General features: G+C 42.3%; 1 protein-coding gene across 2 annotated transcripts in view; it reads right to left on the bottom strand.

Annotated features, from left to right (window-relative positions):
- The window catches only part of ACACA (acetyl-CoA carboxylase alpha), a 571,750-nt gene that overhangs the window by 304,204 nt on the left and 248,837 nt on the right, over positions 1-18,709 (bottom strand). For both annotated transcript variants that reach the window (XM_073616063.1, XM_073616061.1), the window contains exons 29-30: positions 4,397-4,420; positions 265-408 (exon numbers count right to left, since the gene is read on the bottom strand). In XM_073616063.1, coding sequence (XP_073472164.1) covers positions 265-408; positions 4,397-4,420 — 168 coding nt within the window. The remainder of the gene's footprint in view (positions 1-264; positions 409-4,396; positions 4,421-18,709) is intronic.

Raw genomic sequence — 18,709 nt, 5'->3', positions numbered from 1 at the left:
GCCTACACGAGTCAACAGTGCTAACCATTGCACTTCTGGTTTGCTCAAACCAAGTAGCAACAATTATAAAAGTGTATAAATATAAATAAAGCAGATGCTGCTTATTTAAAAGTAATATACTGTACATCAGAAAGCTTATATATAATACAAAAGTTCTTCCATTAATATTAAAATTATTTTCACCCAGTCAGACTAGAAATGTACTGTATATAAGCCATATCTGTATAGAAGGTAATCAGAATATTTTACACAAGCAGCAAATACCTGACAAAATCTTCAAAAGTTCGGAAGGCAACCATTCCACCCATTCTTTGACATGGAGGAGTGAATGAGGTATCCAGGAGGACATCACTGACACTGGCAACATGGACCATTCCATAGTGATTAAGATTTGAAGAAAATGACATTCTGCAGAGTAAAAAAATTATTTACAATATGCATCAGTTTCCCAATTAACAGCTTTTTTTGTGCATAACCGAACACTACACAATATATATCTTCTAAAACGATTATTGAAAAGCACATTTAACCCATGCTAAAAATTGCCACATCGGTATGGATTAACATTAAATGTCCCACTTTATTTTAGAACCTCCCAGGTAACTTATCCTTATGGGACAACCCTATATTAGCACAATGTAGTATGATTTCAGATACTGCATTATGGAAAACCTATTGTATAGTAACTCCTGTGGACATTTACAGGGAGGGAACGATGTACTCATTCACTCATTCATGCAATTACAAGAGCAACACAATTTACCCTATGGTTTCTTCTATAGATTCCTACAACCACACCAAGGCTTGCAGGTATAATTCAAGAACCAATTAACCCATCTCTAAATACGAACTAATAGTAGTAGCAAAGTAGTAATGTTCCAAAGAGTTAATATCCACCCTCTGTTCCCACTTGTTACACACTAAACGGGTCAAAACTCTACTGGCTATTAAAACTAGATGTTAGCACCTATTTGGATATTATATGACATGTATTTACAAAATGTCTTGGTAGAAATGTATTATGCATCTTGTATTACAACCTGTATTCTATATGTGTGTAAATCTGCTGATGTATAAAGAATAAAAAAATAAAAAAAGACAAAATGTAAGATCCTACTACTTACTTTGCCTCCAAAAAAAACAGGAGGCTTTATGCTCCTCTCATATATTAGATTTATAATTGATGAATAATAGATTACTTAGGCTGGCCATACATGGTCGAATTTTGAAAGAATTTTCTGAAAATTTGTGCGTTTTGTGAACCGATTTGGTGCCACCATTGATTTCGAAATTCGGCCAACCAAGCCTTCAATTTCACCTCATGTTGCTACAGAAAAGAATTTTCGTGGCTGGGAATCTTCTTTTCTTTCCACAAATTTTCTTTTCTTGCACATGCGCATTTCTTTTTCGATTACATTTCTCGCACGATTCTCCTATTAGAAAATTGTTTGTTTTTCAAAATATTTCCAACATGTCCGATTACTCAAATTTGATTGTCGCACAAAAATCGGCTGTCGCTGCAGCCCACTTCTTACATAAGATTTTCAAAAGAAAAAACTTTCGAAATTCGACCCATGTATGGCCTGCCTTAGACTGTATGTTATACACCAAACACAATGGGACATATGTTCACCCCCAACTTTTTTCAATGTAATAAACCCTATGCAAATTTCATGCACCTCATTTGGAGTATCAGATTATTTCTGACTTCCCTTCTGACAAGTGCTCGCTTCCTTACTTCAGTTTCCTCTTCCCTGTACACGTGACATTGTTTATTTGGCATGCCAGATGTAGAAATGTGGCCATGCTATACTAGACTATTCTTGCAAGAAGCTTTGTTTATGGCTCGCAAGTCCATAGCTATTAAATTGATGAGTCCATCATCCCCTACTATAGCCCAGTGGAAATCATTTGTTAAAAAAAAAAATCCTTTATTAAAAAGTTAAAATAATGGGAATAGGGACTGTCGCCTACAATTCCATAAAACTTAGGACCTATGGTGTAATTCTACTCTCCTGGTTAGTAATAAGAATACTTGTGCTCTGAGCATATATCCCTGAATAGTTATGGCAAAACGTACGATTTACAGTCGTTAAGGTGTTCAGCCCCATTCAGCTGTATTGTATTTCAGTCTGTTTGAGACGCTGCACCTGTGCCTCCCAGGCACATCATGGCTGGGTTCACACTGGTCCGACAAACGCTCCGACATTGAGAGCTCATGTCGCATGACGTGTGAAATTTAATGTTTCCCTATGGGAGCCGTCCTAACTGGTCCGACACAAGTCGTTCCGACTTTAGAAATGCTCCCTGTACTACTTTGGTCCGACTTTGATCCTACTTCAGCCTATTGACTATCATTGAAGTCAAAGTCGGATTGCCGTCTTGCATGATCCGACTTCGGCACGCGACTTGTGCTCAGATGTTCTTGAGGGGGAACTCCGCGCCAAATTTTAAATAAAAAACCGGCATGGGTTCCCCCTCCAAGAGCATACCAGGCCCTTGGGTCTGGTATGGACCTTGAGGGGAACCCCCTACGCCGAAAAAAACGGCGTGGGGGGTCGCCCCCAATCCATACCAGACCCTTATCCGAGCACGCAGCCCGGCCGGACAGGAATGGGGGTGGGGACGAGCGAGCGCCCCCCCCCCCTCCTGAACCATACCAGGCCGCATGCCCTCAACATGGGGGGTTGGTGCCTTGGGGGAGGGGGCGCGCTGCGGCCCCCCACCCCAAAGCACCTTGTCCCCATGTTGATGAGGACAAGGGCCTCTTCCCGACAACCCTGGCCGTTGGTTGTCGGGGTCTGTGGGCGGAGGGCTTATCGGAATCCAGGAGCCCCCTTTAATAAGGGGGCCCCCAGATCCCGGCCCCCCACCCTATGTGAATGAGTATGGGGTACATGGTACCCCTACCCATTCACCTAGGGAAGTGTCAATAAAAAAAACCACAGTACACAGGTTTCAAAATTAATTTATTGGGCAGCTCCGGTATCTTCTTCCGACTTCTCCCGGTGTTCCGCCTCTTCTCCCGGGCCCCGCCGCTATCTTCTTCCAGCTCTATTGCCAGCGCCCCCTCATGCCGTCACAGTCCCAGCATGCCCACGGACTGTGACGGCATAAGGGGGCGGGGTCACCGCCTATATAAGTCAGAGCAGAGCTCACAGAGAGCATTCCAGCCGGGGAGAGCGTCGTGTCAACATCGGAAGAAGAGATGAAGAGAAGAAGCGGCGAGACAGCGGCGACAAGACAGCGGCAGCAGACCGGGCCCCTCGCTGGCAATAGAGCTGGAAGAAGATAGCGGCGGGGCCCGGGAGAAGAGGCGGAACACCGGGAGAAGTCGGAAGAAGATACCGGAGCTGCCCAATAAATCAATTTTGAAACCTGTGTACTGTGGTTTTTTTTATTGACACTTTCCTAGGTGAATGGGTAGGGGTACCATGTACCCCATACTCATTCACATAGGGTGGGGGGCCGGGATCTGGGGGCCCCCTTATTAAAGGGGGCTCCTGGATTCCGATAAGCCCTCCGCCCGCAGACCCCGACAACCAACGGCCAGGGTTGTCGGGAAGAGGCCCTTGTCCTCATCAACATGGGGACAAGGTGCTTTGGGGTGGGGGGCCGCAGCGCGCCCCCTCCCCCAAAGCACCAACCCCCCATGTTGAGGGCATGCGGCCTGGTACGGTTCAGGGGGGGGCGCTCGCTCGTCCCCACCCCCATTCCTGTCCGGCCGAGCTGCGTGCTCGGATAAGGGTCTGGTATGGATTGGGGGGGACCCCCACGCCGTTTTTATCGGCGTAGGGGGTTCCCCTCAAGGTCCATACCAGACCCAAGGGCCTGGTATGCTCTTAGAGGGGGAACCCATGCCGGTTTTTTATTTAAAATTTGGCGCGGAGTTCCCCCTAAAGATTCATACCAAACACAGTGCCGGGCATTGGCGGGGATCCAAGTCGGATCCCCGTTCATTGAAAATCGGACACATGCCGGCTTCATGTCGCAGGGCAAAGTCGGATCCAAAGTAGGACGGCTGTCGTGTCGCACCAGTGTGAACCCAGCCTAAAACACTTAGACTGGGGATGAACGCCTAGTGTGCATGTGTCCAAAAACTCAAAATGCAATCTTACACTCTCAAGTAAGTTGCCATATTATAGTTTCAGAAACATATTTATTGACTATAGATACTAACATAAATACATACATACACATATACATTCATGAACAAAAATAATTTCTCAGAAAAAGAAATAAAAATAGACCAAAATAAAATACAAAAACTCTAAATGTAAATATGTATATAATGAGTTCTGCTTTATTATAACATTATAACATTACTCTGTCCAAAAGTCATTTTAGCTGAAGAGTGACATGTGAAGCTATAAATAATAAATAAAAAAAATCATACCTGTTTAGCGTAGGAATGTTCCCTCTGCAATGAAATTAAAATAATTAATGGTGTACTTATATACTTTAATAATTTAAAGCCTTAATACAAACAAAACTTTTTTTATGTATTGTAATACATAGGGAGCAGTTTAACCTGCGAAATGATCTGTCTTTCTGTCCATCCAGTAATTTACACAGCTCCAATATTCTTTTTCTGCAGATAAACAACTTTTATGGGTCTTGTACTTCCCCCATCCTGTGACTAAACAGGAGCAGCAGACTGCTATATCTTTCTATCAGCATGTTCCATGTTAGCACATGTGCTCTGCTGATCAGGGGACTGCAATAGGCTGAGACAGGTTAACTTAAAGCAGAACTAAAAGGTAAAAAAAATTGCAAACAGCCAGGGTCTTCAATGCAGAAGGGACATACAACGTGTCCAGCACTCCTGTGTGGGAATGACGTCATCCCCATCCCCCGCTGACCAATTAAGATGGCCAAAGACTGGCAGCTGGAACAAGCAGCCAGGAAGAAAATGTCGGGGACAGCGAGGGACCTTGCGGGCAACAGAACGTTGGATCTACTGTAAGTATTTTTACTTTTAGTTCCGCTTTAAGATACTTACAATGATTGCATTTCAAAATACATTTATTGATCTACGAATGAATACAGAGCTGCAATGATGTGTGTGTATTTTATATCTGCCTGGATTTCAGATATAATAAAATACCATTTATGCTAAGTTTTATAATTTAACTTTAAAAAAAAAGTAGATATTAGATGGCAAGGTTGGCAAAATCTGACTGTACACAATCCCTGTTTTTGGGTATCACAAAATCTAATGAAGATCAAACTGTCCAGCAATCAAGAAATTAGTAGGTTCAGTCACAAATCAGGAAACCATTTCTTATGTGTAAAGCCCCATACACACGGTCGGATTTTCCCAGGGGAAATGTTGGATGTCAGGCTGTTGGCGGAAATTTCAACCGTGTGTATGCTCCATCGGACAATTGTTGTCAGACTTTCCGCCAACAAATGTTGGCTAGCATGTCTTCAAATTTTCCGTTGACAAATGTGTGTTGTTGGATTTTCCGAACATGTGTACACAAGTCCGTCGGACAAAAGTCCAAAGTACAAACACGCAGGCTCGGAAGCAAGGACGAGCCAGAAGCAGTTGGTCTTGTAAACTAGCGTTCGTAATGGAGAATTAACATTCGTGATGTGGCAAATTATGAAATCTCCAAATGCAAGGCACATTCTCTTCTTCTTTAATGGGATAATAATGAAACCGCTTTGCTGGTGATACTGATGGAATTATTGCAAACGAATTTTCAAAGGCTTTTTTTTTCTAGTGATATCAAGAATAATATTATGATGGTATTATGGTTTTTTTTATTTGGGCAAGTTACCACAACACCATTATCCCGTAGTTTTTAAGATCAAAGATACAACTATGTTGGTGTCCCTTGTAAATTTTACATCGTATTTTTTTTTAAAGGTAACTGCCTACTCCCAAACTGTCATTCGAAGTAAAACACATAACCCATATTCTACAAATTTTTTTATTGTGCATTAAAAAAATAAAATTAGACATGCTATCTGCCAATAGAATTTAACCAAAAAGTGCATTCTGTGCATCAAAAAATACAGAAAATCTACCAAATCAAATCATTATTCAACCAAAAAAAAAAATGTCAAACCAATAACTCCAAGGCCAATAATAAATAACACGTTATCTCCTCCGATTCCGCAACATGTCTGGTTGAGGAAAGGCCGTTCAGAAATGAACTGTATAGCGCTAAATGAAAAACGCGAATCAACACTCACCAAACTTCTACTAATACGAAAATAGCAGGAGCCCAAAGGGTGGCGCCAAAGAGCTGAAAACCCACGTAGTACGTCTAGTACGTCACTACGTTCATTATTGTTGGCCAACATTTGTGTGACCGCGTGTATGCAAGACAAGTTTGAGCAAACCCCCCTCGGACAAAATTCCACGGTTTTGTTGGCGGAAAGTTAGAACAAAGACTGCAGTTGTCACAACAGTGGCAGAGAATAAAAAGAACGGAAGCTACAGTAGCCCTTTTTTTTTTTTTTTTTTTTAACCACTTAACAACCGGCCCATAGCCAAATGACGGCTACAGGGCGGTTGTTTAACTCTGGGAGGACGTCCAGGGACGTCCTCCCAGAATTCTGCTCTCGCGCGCCCCCTAGGGCGCGCACTCGAGAGCATCCGTGATCGCCGGGTCCACAGGACCCGGCGCATCACAGATACCGGTAAATGGCCGCTGATCGCGGCCGTTTACCATGTGATCGCTCCGTCAAATGACGGAGCGATCACATGTAAACAAACCGGCGTCATCTGATGACGCCGGTTCCTCTCCTCCCCCTCTCCTCTCCTCCTGTGTACCGATCGGTACACAGTGACCGAAGAGGCGGATGGATGGATGGCTGCAGCGTTGTGGGCTGCATCTGTAGTGCCCACAGCGCTGCACAGAGACATCCAGCCATCCATCCATCCATGCTCAGCCATCCCTACTACTTTACATGCCCTGCAATGCTGTGCAATACTCTGCAATTCCCTCTGCAATACCCTGCACTACTCTGCAATACTCTGCAATACTCTGCCATACCCTGCAATACCCCGCAATACTCTGCCATACCCTGCAATACCCCGCAATACTCTGCCATACCCTGCAATACCTCGCAATACTCTGCCATACCCTGCAATACCCCAAAATACTCTGCCATACCCCGCAATACTCTGCCATACCCTGGAATACCCCACAATACTCTGCCATACCCTGGAATACCCCACAATACTCTGCCATACCCTGCAATACCCCGAAATACTCTGCCATACCCTGCAATACCCCGAAATACTCTGCCATACCCTGCAATACTCTGCCATACCCCGCGATACTCTGCCATACCCCACAATACTCTGCCATACCCTGCAATACCCCGCAATACTCTGCCATACCCTGGAATACCCCGCAATACTCTGCCATACCCTGCAATACCCTGAAATACCCTGAAATATCCCGCAATACCCAGCCATACTCTGCAATACTCAGTGATACCCAGCCATACTCTGCCATACCCAGCCATGCTCTGCAATACCCCACAAAAATCTGCAATACTCTGCCATAACCCGCAATACTCTGCCATACCCAGCCATACTCTGCAATACCCAGCCATACTCTGCAATACCCAGCCATACTCTGCAATACTCGGTGATACCCAGCCATACTCTGCCATACCCAGTCATACTCGGCGATACTCTGCAATACCCAGCCATGCTCAGCCGTACCCAGCCTCTGTATGTGGCCAGGCTGTGGAAGTCTCACACATGTGGTATTGCCATACTCAGTAGGAGTAGGAGAATCTATTTTGGGGTGTAATTTTTGGTATGTACATGTTATGTGTTAGAAATATTGTATAAATGGACAACTTTGTGTTAAAAAAAAAAAAAAGCGTTTTAACCACTTCCCGCCTTCCGTCATACGACGTCCTTGACTTTGTGCGGGGATATCTGAATGATGGGTGCAGCTACAGGCATCATTCAGATATCATCTTTTTCAGCCGGCGATTCCCTACACCGTAAGAATGATCGTAGCAGCTGTTACACTGCTTGATCGTTCTTACGGGAGGCGAGAGGGGACGCCCCCCCCTCCCGCCGCCCTCCGGTGCTTCTACCGACTCACCGCTACGATCGAAGCCAGGATCTTTTTTTTTTTTTTTTTTATTTCAGGAACAGCCTAGAGGTGAGATGTGGGGTCTTATTGACCCCATATCTCACTGTAAAGAGGACCTGTCATGCCATATTCCTATTACAAGGGATGTTTACATTCCTTGTAATAGGAATAAAAGTGATCAAAACATTTTTTTTTTTGGAAAAAAGTGTCAAACTAAAATAAATAAAGTAAAATGAACAATAAAAAAAAATAAAAATTTTTTAAAGCGCCCCTGTCCGTGTGCTCGCATGCAGAAGCGAACGCATACGTAAGTCCCGCCCACATATGAAAACGGTGTTCAAACCACACATGTGAGGTATCGCTGCGATCGGTAGAGCGAGAGCAATAAGTTTGGCCCTAGACCTCCTCTGTAACTCAAAATTTGTAACCAGTAAAAAATTTTAAAGCGTCGCCTATGGGGATTTTTAAGTGGTGAAGTTTGGCGCCATTCCACAAGCGTGTGCAATTTCGAAAGGTGACATGTTAGGTATCTATTAACTCGGCGTAACTTCATCTTTCATATTATGCAAAAACATTGGGCTAACCTTACTGTTTTGTTTTTTTTTTAAAGCAAAAAACTGTTTTTTTTCCAAAAAAAATGCGTTCCAAAAATTGCTGCGCAAATATCGTGCGAGATAAAAAGTTGCAATGACCGCTATTGTATTCTCTAGGGTCTTTGCTAAAAAAACATATATAATGTTTTGGGGTTCTATGTAATTTTCTAGCAAATAAATGATGATTTTTACATGTAGGAGAGAAATGTCAGAATTGGCCTGGGTGCTCCAGAACGCCTGAAGGTGCTCCCCTGCATGTTGGGCCTCTGTATGTGGCCACGCTGTGTAAAAGACTCAAACATGTGGTATCGCCGTACTCGGGAGTAATAGCAGAATGTGTTTTGGGGTGTAATTTGTGGTATGCATATGCTGTGTGTGAGAAATAACCTGCTAATATGACAATTTTGTGAAAAAAAAAAAACGAAAAAAAAAAAACTTGATTTTGCAAAGAATTGTGGGAAAAAATGACAACTTCAAAAAACTCATCATGCATCTTTCTAAATACCTTGAAATGTCTTCTTTCCAAAAAGGGGTCATTTGGGGGGTATTTGTACTTTTCTGGCATGTTAGGGTCTCAAGAAATGAGATAGGCCGTCAGTACTTCAGGTGTGATCAATTTTCAGATATTGGTACCATAGCTTGTGGACGCTATACCTTTCACAAAGACCAAATAATATACACTAATTTGGGTTATTTTTACCAAAGATATGTAGCGGTATAAATTTTGGCCAAAATATATGAAGAAAAATTACTAATTTTCAAAATTTTATAACAGAAACGAAGAAAATTTTATTTTTTTACAGATTTTTCGGTCTTTTTTCTTTTATATATATTAATTCATATAGATACAGTGTGGCATGACTGAGTAATTGTCATTCAAAATGTGAGAGCACCAAAAGCTGAAAATTGGTCTGGTTATTAAGGGGGTTTAAGTGCCCAGTGGTCAAGTGGTTAACCAAACTGCCTAAAAAAGTGTGGGTTCCCCTCCCAGCATAAAAGAGCTGCACACTGTACAGCCAAAGCCAAGAAAATCGATCCAAAAATGGCCACACACACGTTCCGGTGGTCTGTCCTAGATGTGGTCAGAGTTCCGCCACCTTCTTTCATATAATATGGTCCTGTCCCCGCCTCAGAGACTATTGGTTGGAGATAGCTGACACCCTTAGTCGGGTTACCTCTCTGGAACTGGGAATAGACCCCAAAATGATGCTGCTCAATGTTTTTGACTCTAGGGTAAGAGGCAAATATACTAGACTATTTTTGAACTATGCCACATTTCATGCTCGTAGAGAGATATTCCTCCACTGAAAGGACAATGCCCCATCCAGGGTAACCTCATGGCTCCTTAAGTTGAACTCAGTGCTACCATTATATAAACTTACATACGCCAATCGAAACTGTCCTGCCAAATTTGACAAGATATGGTCGGGATGGATAGATGCGTGGGGCACAGAGGTGGACGAAGATCACCGGTATATTGATATTGAACCCGCCCCGCAATAGTTTACCACTATTTCTTTTTTACCTTCTGAATGTTTAATCATTGTTTGAGTTCTGTGAACCTAATAGGATAGATGAGATCCTCCCTCAGGCCCTCCTTCCTCCCCCTCCCCCCCTCCTTTCCCTTCCAGTCCCCCGCCCCCCCCCCCCTTGTCTCCATAATCTCCTCAAATAATACTGCCGGAAATTGCTAACTCAGATCTCATCTCCTAATGTGATATCATTCAATAACTCTGTACAGATTTCTCCTGTTTTAAAACTTCGCCCATTCGTTTTGTGACAATCTATGTAACAGTAATTTTGTGAACAACTGTGTATTTGCATCGCTTGTATTGTAAAAATCGAATAAACATTTCTTTTCTTGTTAAAAAAAAAAACGGCCACACACTAGTAGAATTTCATTGGAAAAGTTTTGTTCTAAGAATGTTTGTTCGAATAATCAATGAGGTCAAATCAACGTTTGTTTTCTACCACAGTGACGAGAAAATTGGAAGGAGCAGGATAGAAATTCATTTCGTTGAAAAAAAAATTCTAACAGTGAAAATGGTTTCATTTCGGACAATTTGTTCACTCCAAAACTGAATTTTAAAAGCAAAAAGTTTTTGAAGTACATTCAAATGACATTTGTCATGTGATGTCATTGAATGTACCGATTCAAACTTTAGTTTGAAAATCTGCTTGTGTATGGCCAGCTTAGGACAACTGATCAGACCTCTGCTGCTTTAGAAATCTGAATGGATTGTAGCCTTAAGTACCCTTTACCAATGAATGCATTTACATAATTATACATTTATAAAAAAAACTTTTGTATGTGTAAAACACTGCTAAATCGGTTTTAAAGTTATACAACTCTGGAAACAGCGTTGCTCTAACTGGAGCCAACACTTTAAATTTCCTGCTCCGTTACTGAACATCCTGTGTCATTTATTAACCAGTAAAAGAAAATACATACATATGCAAATGTTAGCTGTAAGAGGATGATCACACTTCACTGTGCATTATATAATTTTTTTCGCACAAGAAGCAGAGACTAATGGGGTATAGAGAAGAGCAGAGGAGAAGTTCACCACAAGCACATCTACTGCTGAGAAGTTAATGATGTAGACTCAGTTCTATGTACAAGTAAAGGTCTGTGACATATTGAAGCGTACAGGCTGTGAAATGCATAAACAAACTGCGAACACTGAGCTAATATTATATATATATATATATATATATATATATATATATATATATATATATATATATATATATATATATATATATATATATATATATATATAGATACACACACACACTGTATCTCACAAAAGTAAGTACACCCCTCACGTTTTTGTAAATATTTTATTATATCTTTCATGTGACAACACTGAAGAAATGACACTTTGCTACAATGTAAAGTAGTTGTACGGCTTGTATGACAGTGTAAATTTGCTGTTCACTCGAAATAACTCAAAACACAGCCATTAACGTCTAAACCACTGGCAACAAAAGTGAGTACACCCCTAAGTGAAAATGTCCAAATTGGGCCCAAAAATGTTTTGCGTGGCCACCATTATTCTCCAGCACTGCCTTAACCCTCTTGGGCATGGGGTTCACCAGAGCTTCACAGGAGTCCCTTTCCACGCCTCCATGACGACATCATGGAGCTGGTGGATGTTAGAGACCTTGCGCTCCTCCACCTTCTGTTTGAGGATGCCCCACAGATGCTCAATAGGGTTTAGGTCTGGAGACATGCTTGGCCAGTCCATCACCTTTACCCTCAGCTTCTTTAGCAAGGCAGTGGTCATCACGGAGGTGTGTTTGGGGTCGGTATCATGTTGGAATACTGCCCTGCGGTCCAGTCTCCGAAGGGAGGGGATCATGCTCTGCTTCAGTATGTCACAGTACATGTTGGCATTCATGGTTCCCTCAATGAACTGTAGCTCCCCAGTGCCGGCAGCACTCATGCAGCCCCAGACAATGACACTCCCACCACCATGCTTGACTGTAGGTAAGACACACTTGTTTTTGTACTCTTCCCCTGGTTGCTGCCACAAACGCTTGACAACATCTGAACCAAATAAGTTTATCTTGGTCTCATCAGACCACAGGATATGGTTCCAGTAATCCATGTCCTTAGTCTGCTTGTCTTCAGCAAACGGTTTGCGGGCTTTCTTGTGCATCATGTCTAGAAGAGGCTTCCTTCTGTGACGACGGCCATGCAGACCAATTTGATGCAGCGTGTGGTGTATGGTCTAAGCACTGACAGGCTGATCCCCCACGCCTTCAACCTCTGCAGCAGTGCTGGCAGCATTTATACGTCTATTTCCCAACCGCTGGATATGACACTGAGCACATGCACTCAACTTCTTTGATTGACCCTGGCGAGGCCTGTTCTGAGTGGAACCTGTCCTGTTAAACTGCTGTATGGTCTTGGCCACCCTGCTGCAGCTCAGTTTCAGGGTCTTGGCAATCTTCTTATAGCCTAGGCCATCTTTATGTAGAGCAACAATTCTTTTTTTCAGATCCTCAGAGTTCTTTACCATGAGGTGCCATGTTGAACTTCCAGTGAACAGTATGAGACAGTGAGAGCGATAACACCAAATTTAACACACCTGCTGCCCATTCACACCTGAGACCTTGTAACACTAACGGTGGACATGACACCAGGGAGGGAAAATGGGTAATTGGGCCCAGTTTAGACATTTTCACTTAGGGGTGTACTCACTTTTGTTGCCAGCGGTTTAGACATTAATGGCTGTGTGTTGAGTTATTTTTAGGGGACAGCAAATTGATGTTGTTATACAAGCTGTACACTCACTACTTTACATTGTAGCAAAGTGTAATTTCTTCAGTGTTGTCACATGAAAATATATAATACAATATTTACAAAAATGTGAGGGGTGTACTCACTTTTATGAGATACTGTGTGTACATTATATACAGTGGGGACAGAAAGCATTCAGACCCCCTTAAATTTTTCACTCTTTGTTATATTGCAGCCATTTGCTAAAATCATTTAAGTTCATTTTTTATTTTTCCTCATTAATGTACACACAGCACCCCATATTGACAGAAAAACAGAATTGTTGACATTTAAAAAAAAAGAAAAACTGAAATATCACATGGTCCTAAGTATTCAGACCCTTTGCTCAGTATTTAGTAGAAGCAGCCTTTTGATCTAATACAGCCATGAGTCTTTTTGGGAAAGATGCAACAAGTTTTTCACACCTGGATTTGGGGATCCTCTGCCATTCCTCCTTGCAGATCCTCTCCAGTTCTGTCAGGTTGGATGGTAAACGTTGGTGGACAGCCATTTTTAGGTCTCTCCAGAGATGCTCAATTGGGTTTAAGTCAGGGCTCTGGCTGGGCCATTCAAGAACAGTCACTGAGTTGTTGTGAAGCCACTGCTTTGTTATTTTAGCTGTGTGCTTAGGGTCATTGTCTTGTTGGAAGGTAAACCTTCGGCCCAGTCTGAGGTCCTGAGCACTCTGGAGAAGGTTTTCGTCCAGGATATCCCTGTACTTGGCCGCATTCATATTTCCCTCGATTGCAACCAGTCGTCCTGTCCCTGCAGCACAAATTTTTTTGTAACCTTGGCCAGATCTGTGCTTTGCCACAATTCTGTCTCTGAGCTCTTCAGGCAGTTCCTTTGACCTCATGATTCTCATTTGCTCTGACATGCACTGTGAGCTGTAAGGTCTTATATAGAAAGGTGTGTGGCTTTCCTAATCAAGTCCAATCAGTATAATCAAACACAGCTGGACTAAAATGAAGGTGTAGAACCATCTCAAGGATGATCAGAAGAAATGGACAGCACCTGTGTTAAATATATGAGTGTCACAGGAAAGGGTCTGAATACTTAGGACCATGTGATATTTCAGTTTTTCTTTTTTAATACAACTGCAAAAATGTCAACAATTCTGTGTTTTTCTGTCAATATGGGGCGCTGTGAGTACATTAATGAGGAAAAAAATTAACTTAAATTAAATTTAAAATTTTAAATTTTAAATGGCTGCAATATAACAAAGAGTGGAAAATGTAAGGGAGCCTGAATACTTTCTGTCCCCACTGTATATATATATATATATATATATATATATATATATATATATATATATATATATATATATATATATAATGCAAGCATCGTAGAAAATATAAATTTTCCAGATTATTTTGATTGGCTCACAAATGGAGTAAGTTGCAAACCACATTTTCAATGTTGCAGTAAACCAGTCCACCATAAATTAATGATATTTTAGCTAAAAGTGCAGTCCTAAGACCCAAGTCACCTAATGACTTCTTGTATCCTTTCAGAATGCCAAACAATTGTTTTCTGCTCTACTACTGTTCAATGTGACATTTGACTTATCCCGCCACAAAATTGTTGTTTCATCTCCAACTCTCTCCTTAATTTCAAATAAATAATAAATCCTAAGGAAGGAGGCACCCCCATGAAACAACTGCAGGTACGTCTTTATCACGTTTCCAGTCATGTTATGACAGTCTGTACGCTGCAACTGGCATGCCTGATCGAAGGAAATATGGCTTCAGTTACGCTGAATGGGCCTCGGACTGCCTGTTTCAAGAGCCCTTATGCTCAAAAAGAAAAAAAAATGTACATTAAAAAAAAAAAAAGATTTCCATTCAGGTAAATATGAAATACTGCATATCACTATTATGTAGTCTTTTATCAAGCTAGCAGGTGCAACTCTAGTCTTCTTTTTTACATCATCAGCACGATGACTTTACTGTTCTGTCCCTTTTTTACAGAACAAAATGAATTATCAGAACAGCAATTCATGCCTTATCAGACCACTGTGCCCCAGGTTTCTGGTACAGAGAGGGAGCTGCAAAGCAAACAATAATGCTGTACTGTCTCCTAATCCATAGAGTTTGAAGAATCATGTTCTGCATGTTTATTTGTAAAAACAAACTTGCATAGACAGTAGCCTCTTCAGTTGTCTGCCTTTTCCAGGTTAAGAGGGCCAGCTCCCGAAGATGTGACGGGATGGCCACTCTTTTTGCCTCAACCTGCAGCCTTCTAAGAAATGTGACCTGAGTATTCCTGGGGGCTGCAGAACCAGGGCACAGCCAGAGGTGGAAAAAAAGACATTTGTGATCGTGAAGGAAGGGGAGTTAAACCAGACAGACTTTCATTTGGGAATTAAGTTCTTAGGCACAATGTCCCATACAGTGGGACTGCTCATAAATGTTGCTGCAGAGAACTCAGTTCTCAGACACCACTGTTAAATGAATAAATTAGTCATCAAGTAATAGTTAACTGACACATGGGGGTTGATTTACTAAGGCTGGGTTCACACCATTGTGAATCGGATGCGGAATCTCCGCATCTAATTCGCAATAGCATGAGATTTTGACCGGCTCTCTATGGAGCCGGTTCACATATCTCTGCAGCGGCTCTGGTGTGTTATTGCGTCTTTTGGTCCATTTTAGGTCCAAATTCAGCACAAAATTCAGGCTGAAATCGGACCTGAAATGGCGAACCAGCACGCACCAGACCCTTGCTGTGAGCCGCATGTGGATCATATGTGAACCGAAGCCTAAAACGAGAGTGCAATATCTGGTACAGCTCTGCATAGAAACCAATCAGCTTCCAGGTTTTATTGTCAAAGCTTAACTGAACAAGCTGAAGTTAGAAGCTGATTGGTTACCATGCAGAGCTGAACCAAATTTTGCACTCTCCAGTTTTAGTAAATCATCCCCATACTGACTGGTAAATTTGGGCTGGGCGTCCAGGCTTCAATTACCTCTGGCCACAAAAGGATTAATTAAGCCTTTTTTTCCCCTTTCTCTTTACAATGCTTGTATGTTATTTTACTTAAATAAGGGGTCTAAAGGAGACTGCGGCAAGAGAGGTTTTGAGGGTGCCTGAGTGATCTCTATCAGTGTGCATTCATACTAACAGTTTTAACTGTAGTCTGCCTTGAGCCAGTTCATTTGTGTAATGTGAGTGCTCCAAACCATGCCCGGGAATGGTTAAAGCAGAGCTCCACCCAAAAGGGGCAGCTTCGCTTGCTTTCCTCCTCCAACCCCCCCACCCCCACCCCCCCTCCGCTGTTACATTTGCCACCTTTTGGGGGGAGGGAGAGTGGGTACCTTGTTTTGACAGGTACTCCCTCCCACTTCCGGCTGATCTTGTCACGGCAAAGTCACACGGAGGTTCAGCTCTCCTTCTCCTTCCCACGCCGCTGGGCCAGTGCATGTGCAGTAGGCTTTGCTGCCAGTTTCCCTTACAAGAAAGGGCAGCGACAGCAACCAAGAGCCGACTGAAAAATCTGCTGAGGTAGACACCGCCGTATTCGTGGACAAGTAAGTGTCACAGTATTAAAAGTCAGCAGCTGCAATATTTGTAGCTGCTGACTTTCATTTTTTCTAAAGGAGCCTGGAGCTCCTCTTTAAGTATATAATGCCTAGGACCACGTGGAAAATGTGTTCCTGACCACTGTTTCCCTGTGGTCCAGTACGGTTGATTTTAGTGTGAGTGAAAACTGCGCCTGAGCACAGGACCCTATATAGATCACTGAGCATGGAAGCAGAGATTCCTGTGGTCTGTTTTGCATAGTTGATGATGTAAGGGGGTTCTGGAACCCTTGCCTGTAGCCCAGTGTGAGTGCAGACTATCGGGGGAGTAGAGAAGGGGTCCAGAGGAACTTGTGTGCGGCTCAGTTTAGCCATAACTGATGTGAATGCGCCCTAACTTCACCCCCCTAATAGAGATCGACCATTTCTACCCTTAGCTTTATATACATGTTCCAAAAATGGAGGTTCCACTGCCTTTCAGAATACACTTTTCTGGCTGAATTCTTTATGAACCAGCAAACAGTAAATAGGGAGTAATACCATATGATTCTATGTGTGGTTCTGCCATAAGCATGTCATCTGTGTGAAAGACTCTGATTACTCATGTATACAGGTCAAGGTACTTATGCCAACTAGCAGATGATAATGGCAAACTAGTGCATTTGTTGAAGCAATCCTCTGATCATCACTCTGATTACAGTGAAGCACATTTATCAGAGTGGTTCTCATTGTGAGCTATCGTATTAATATTCCAAACCAACAAACAGAGATCTCTCCACAGACAACAGTAACACAAAATGATGAATGCAGGTAAACACTGTGCTTCGCATTGAACAATTGAGTACTCTTATCTCCTATCATTTTTCAAATGTAAAATAGGAAAACGGTTAAGGCTTGGTCCTCATCTGCCTAAAGCAGTAGTTTCCAGCCCAAAACTTCAAATATTTGTGACATATGGGGGTTGATTTACCGCAGGCAAATTTCACTAAATTCTGGGGCAAATTTTCTTGCAAAGTAAACAGCCTATTTCCCTTTAGTAAATCATTCCTATAGCATCGCACAATCAAATGTTTTGTAAATTATACAACAGAACAGGCTTAATAATCCAAAAATCAACAGAGAACATGATATTAAAGAGAAACTGCAGTCTGCTCACATAATTTGTAATAAAAAATAGGATTTTTATAACAGCTTACCTGTAAAATCCTTTTCTTTGAAGTACATCACGGGACACAGAGCCATAGTTGTTACTATGTGGGTTATAGGTCACCTTCAGGTGATTAACACTGGCACACCCTAAACAGGAAGTCCACTCCCTATATAACCCCTCCCACTACTGGGAGTACCTCAGTTTTTGTAGCAAAGCAATACACGTGTATACAAGAAAGAAGGGAGGGACCTCTGTACCCCATGATTTACTTCAAAGAAAAGGATTTTACAGGTAAGCTGTTATAAAAATCCTATTTTCTTACAGTACATCATGGGACATAGAGCCATAGTAGTTACTATGTGGGATGTCCCATAGCAATACCAACTGAAGGGAGGGAGACACAACAAAAGTAGGGCACCAAGAGACTAGAGGACTTATACACTGCACCCAAAGGCAATATCCCCATGACCTTTTACATCTACTTGATAGAATCTGGTAAAAGTATGGACTGAAGACCAAGTTGCGGCCTTGCAGATTTGAGCCACGGAGGCTTGGTGATGTGCTGCCCAGGAGGTACTAACAGCCCTGGTGGAAGGCGTTTTAATATGAAAAGGTGGAACTTTCCTTTTTAAACCATAAGCTTGAACAATCACTTGATTAATCCATTTAGAAATAGTAGATTTCGATGCTGCCTGTCCTCTCTTAGGACCTTCAGGCAACACAAACGATTGACGCTAGCAGTTCTCCACCTTGTAGAATGGAGACTACTGATCGGATTGACTCCATGAGAAAAGAGCGGATATTCTCTTGAGATCCAGAATGGGTCTGACATCCCTGTTTGGTTTTGGTACCATGAAAAGGTTTGAATAAAACCCTAACCTCTGCTCTTACATAGGGACCACCACTTTTTGAGACAAAAGATGGTCCAAAACTTGAAAGAGAGACTTCTTTTTTTCTGGATCCCTGGGAATGTTTGGTCTGAGAAAATGAGAAGACGGGAATTCTCAGAACTCTAGCTTGTATCCTAGAGATATTGAGGAAGCCACCCATGTGTCTCGACACTCTTCCTGCCAGACCCTTGA

Source organism: Aquarana catesbeiana, linkage group LG02, assembly GCF_042186555.1.
Source record: "Aquarana catesbeiana isolate 2022-GZ linkage group LG02, ASM4218655v1, whole genome shotgun sequence".
In the NCBI taxonomy this organism is placed as follows: Eukaryota; Metazoa; Chordata; class Amphibia; order Anura; family Ranidae; genus Aquarana; species Aquarana catesbeiana.
Note: the sequence above shows the minus strand (reverse complement) of the source record. Positions and strands in the feature narration are given on the sequence as shown.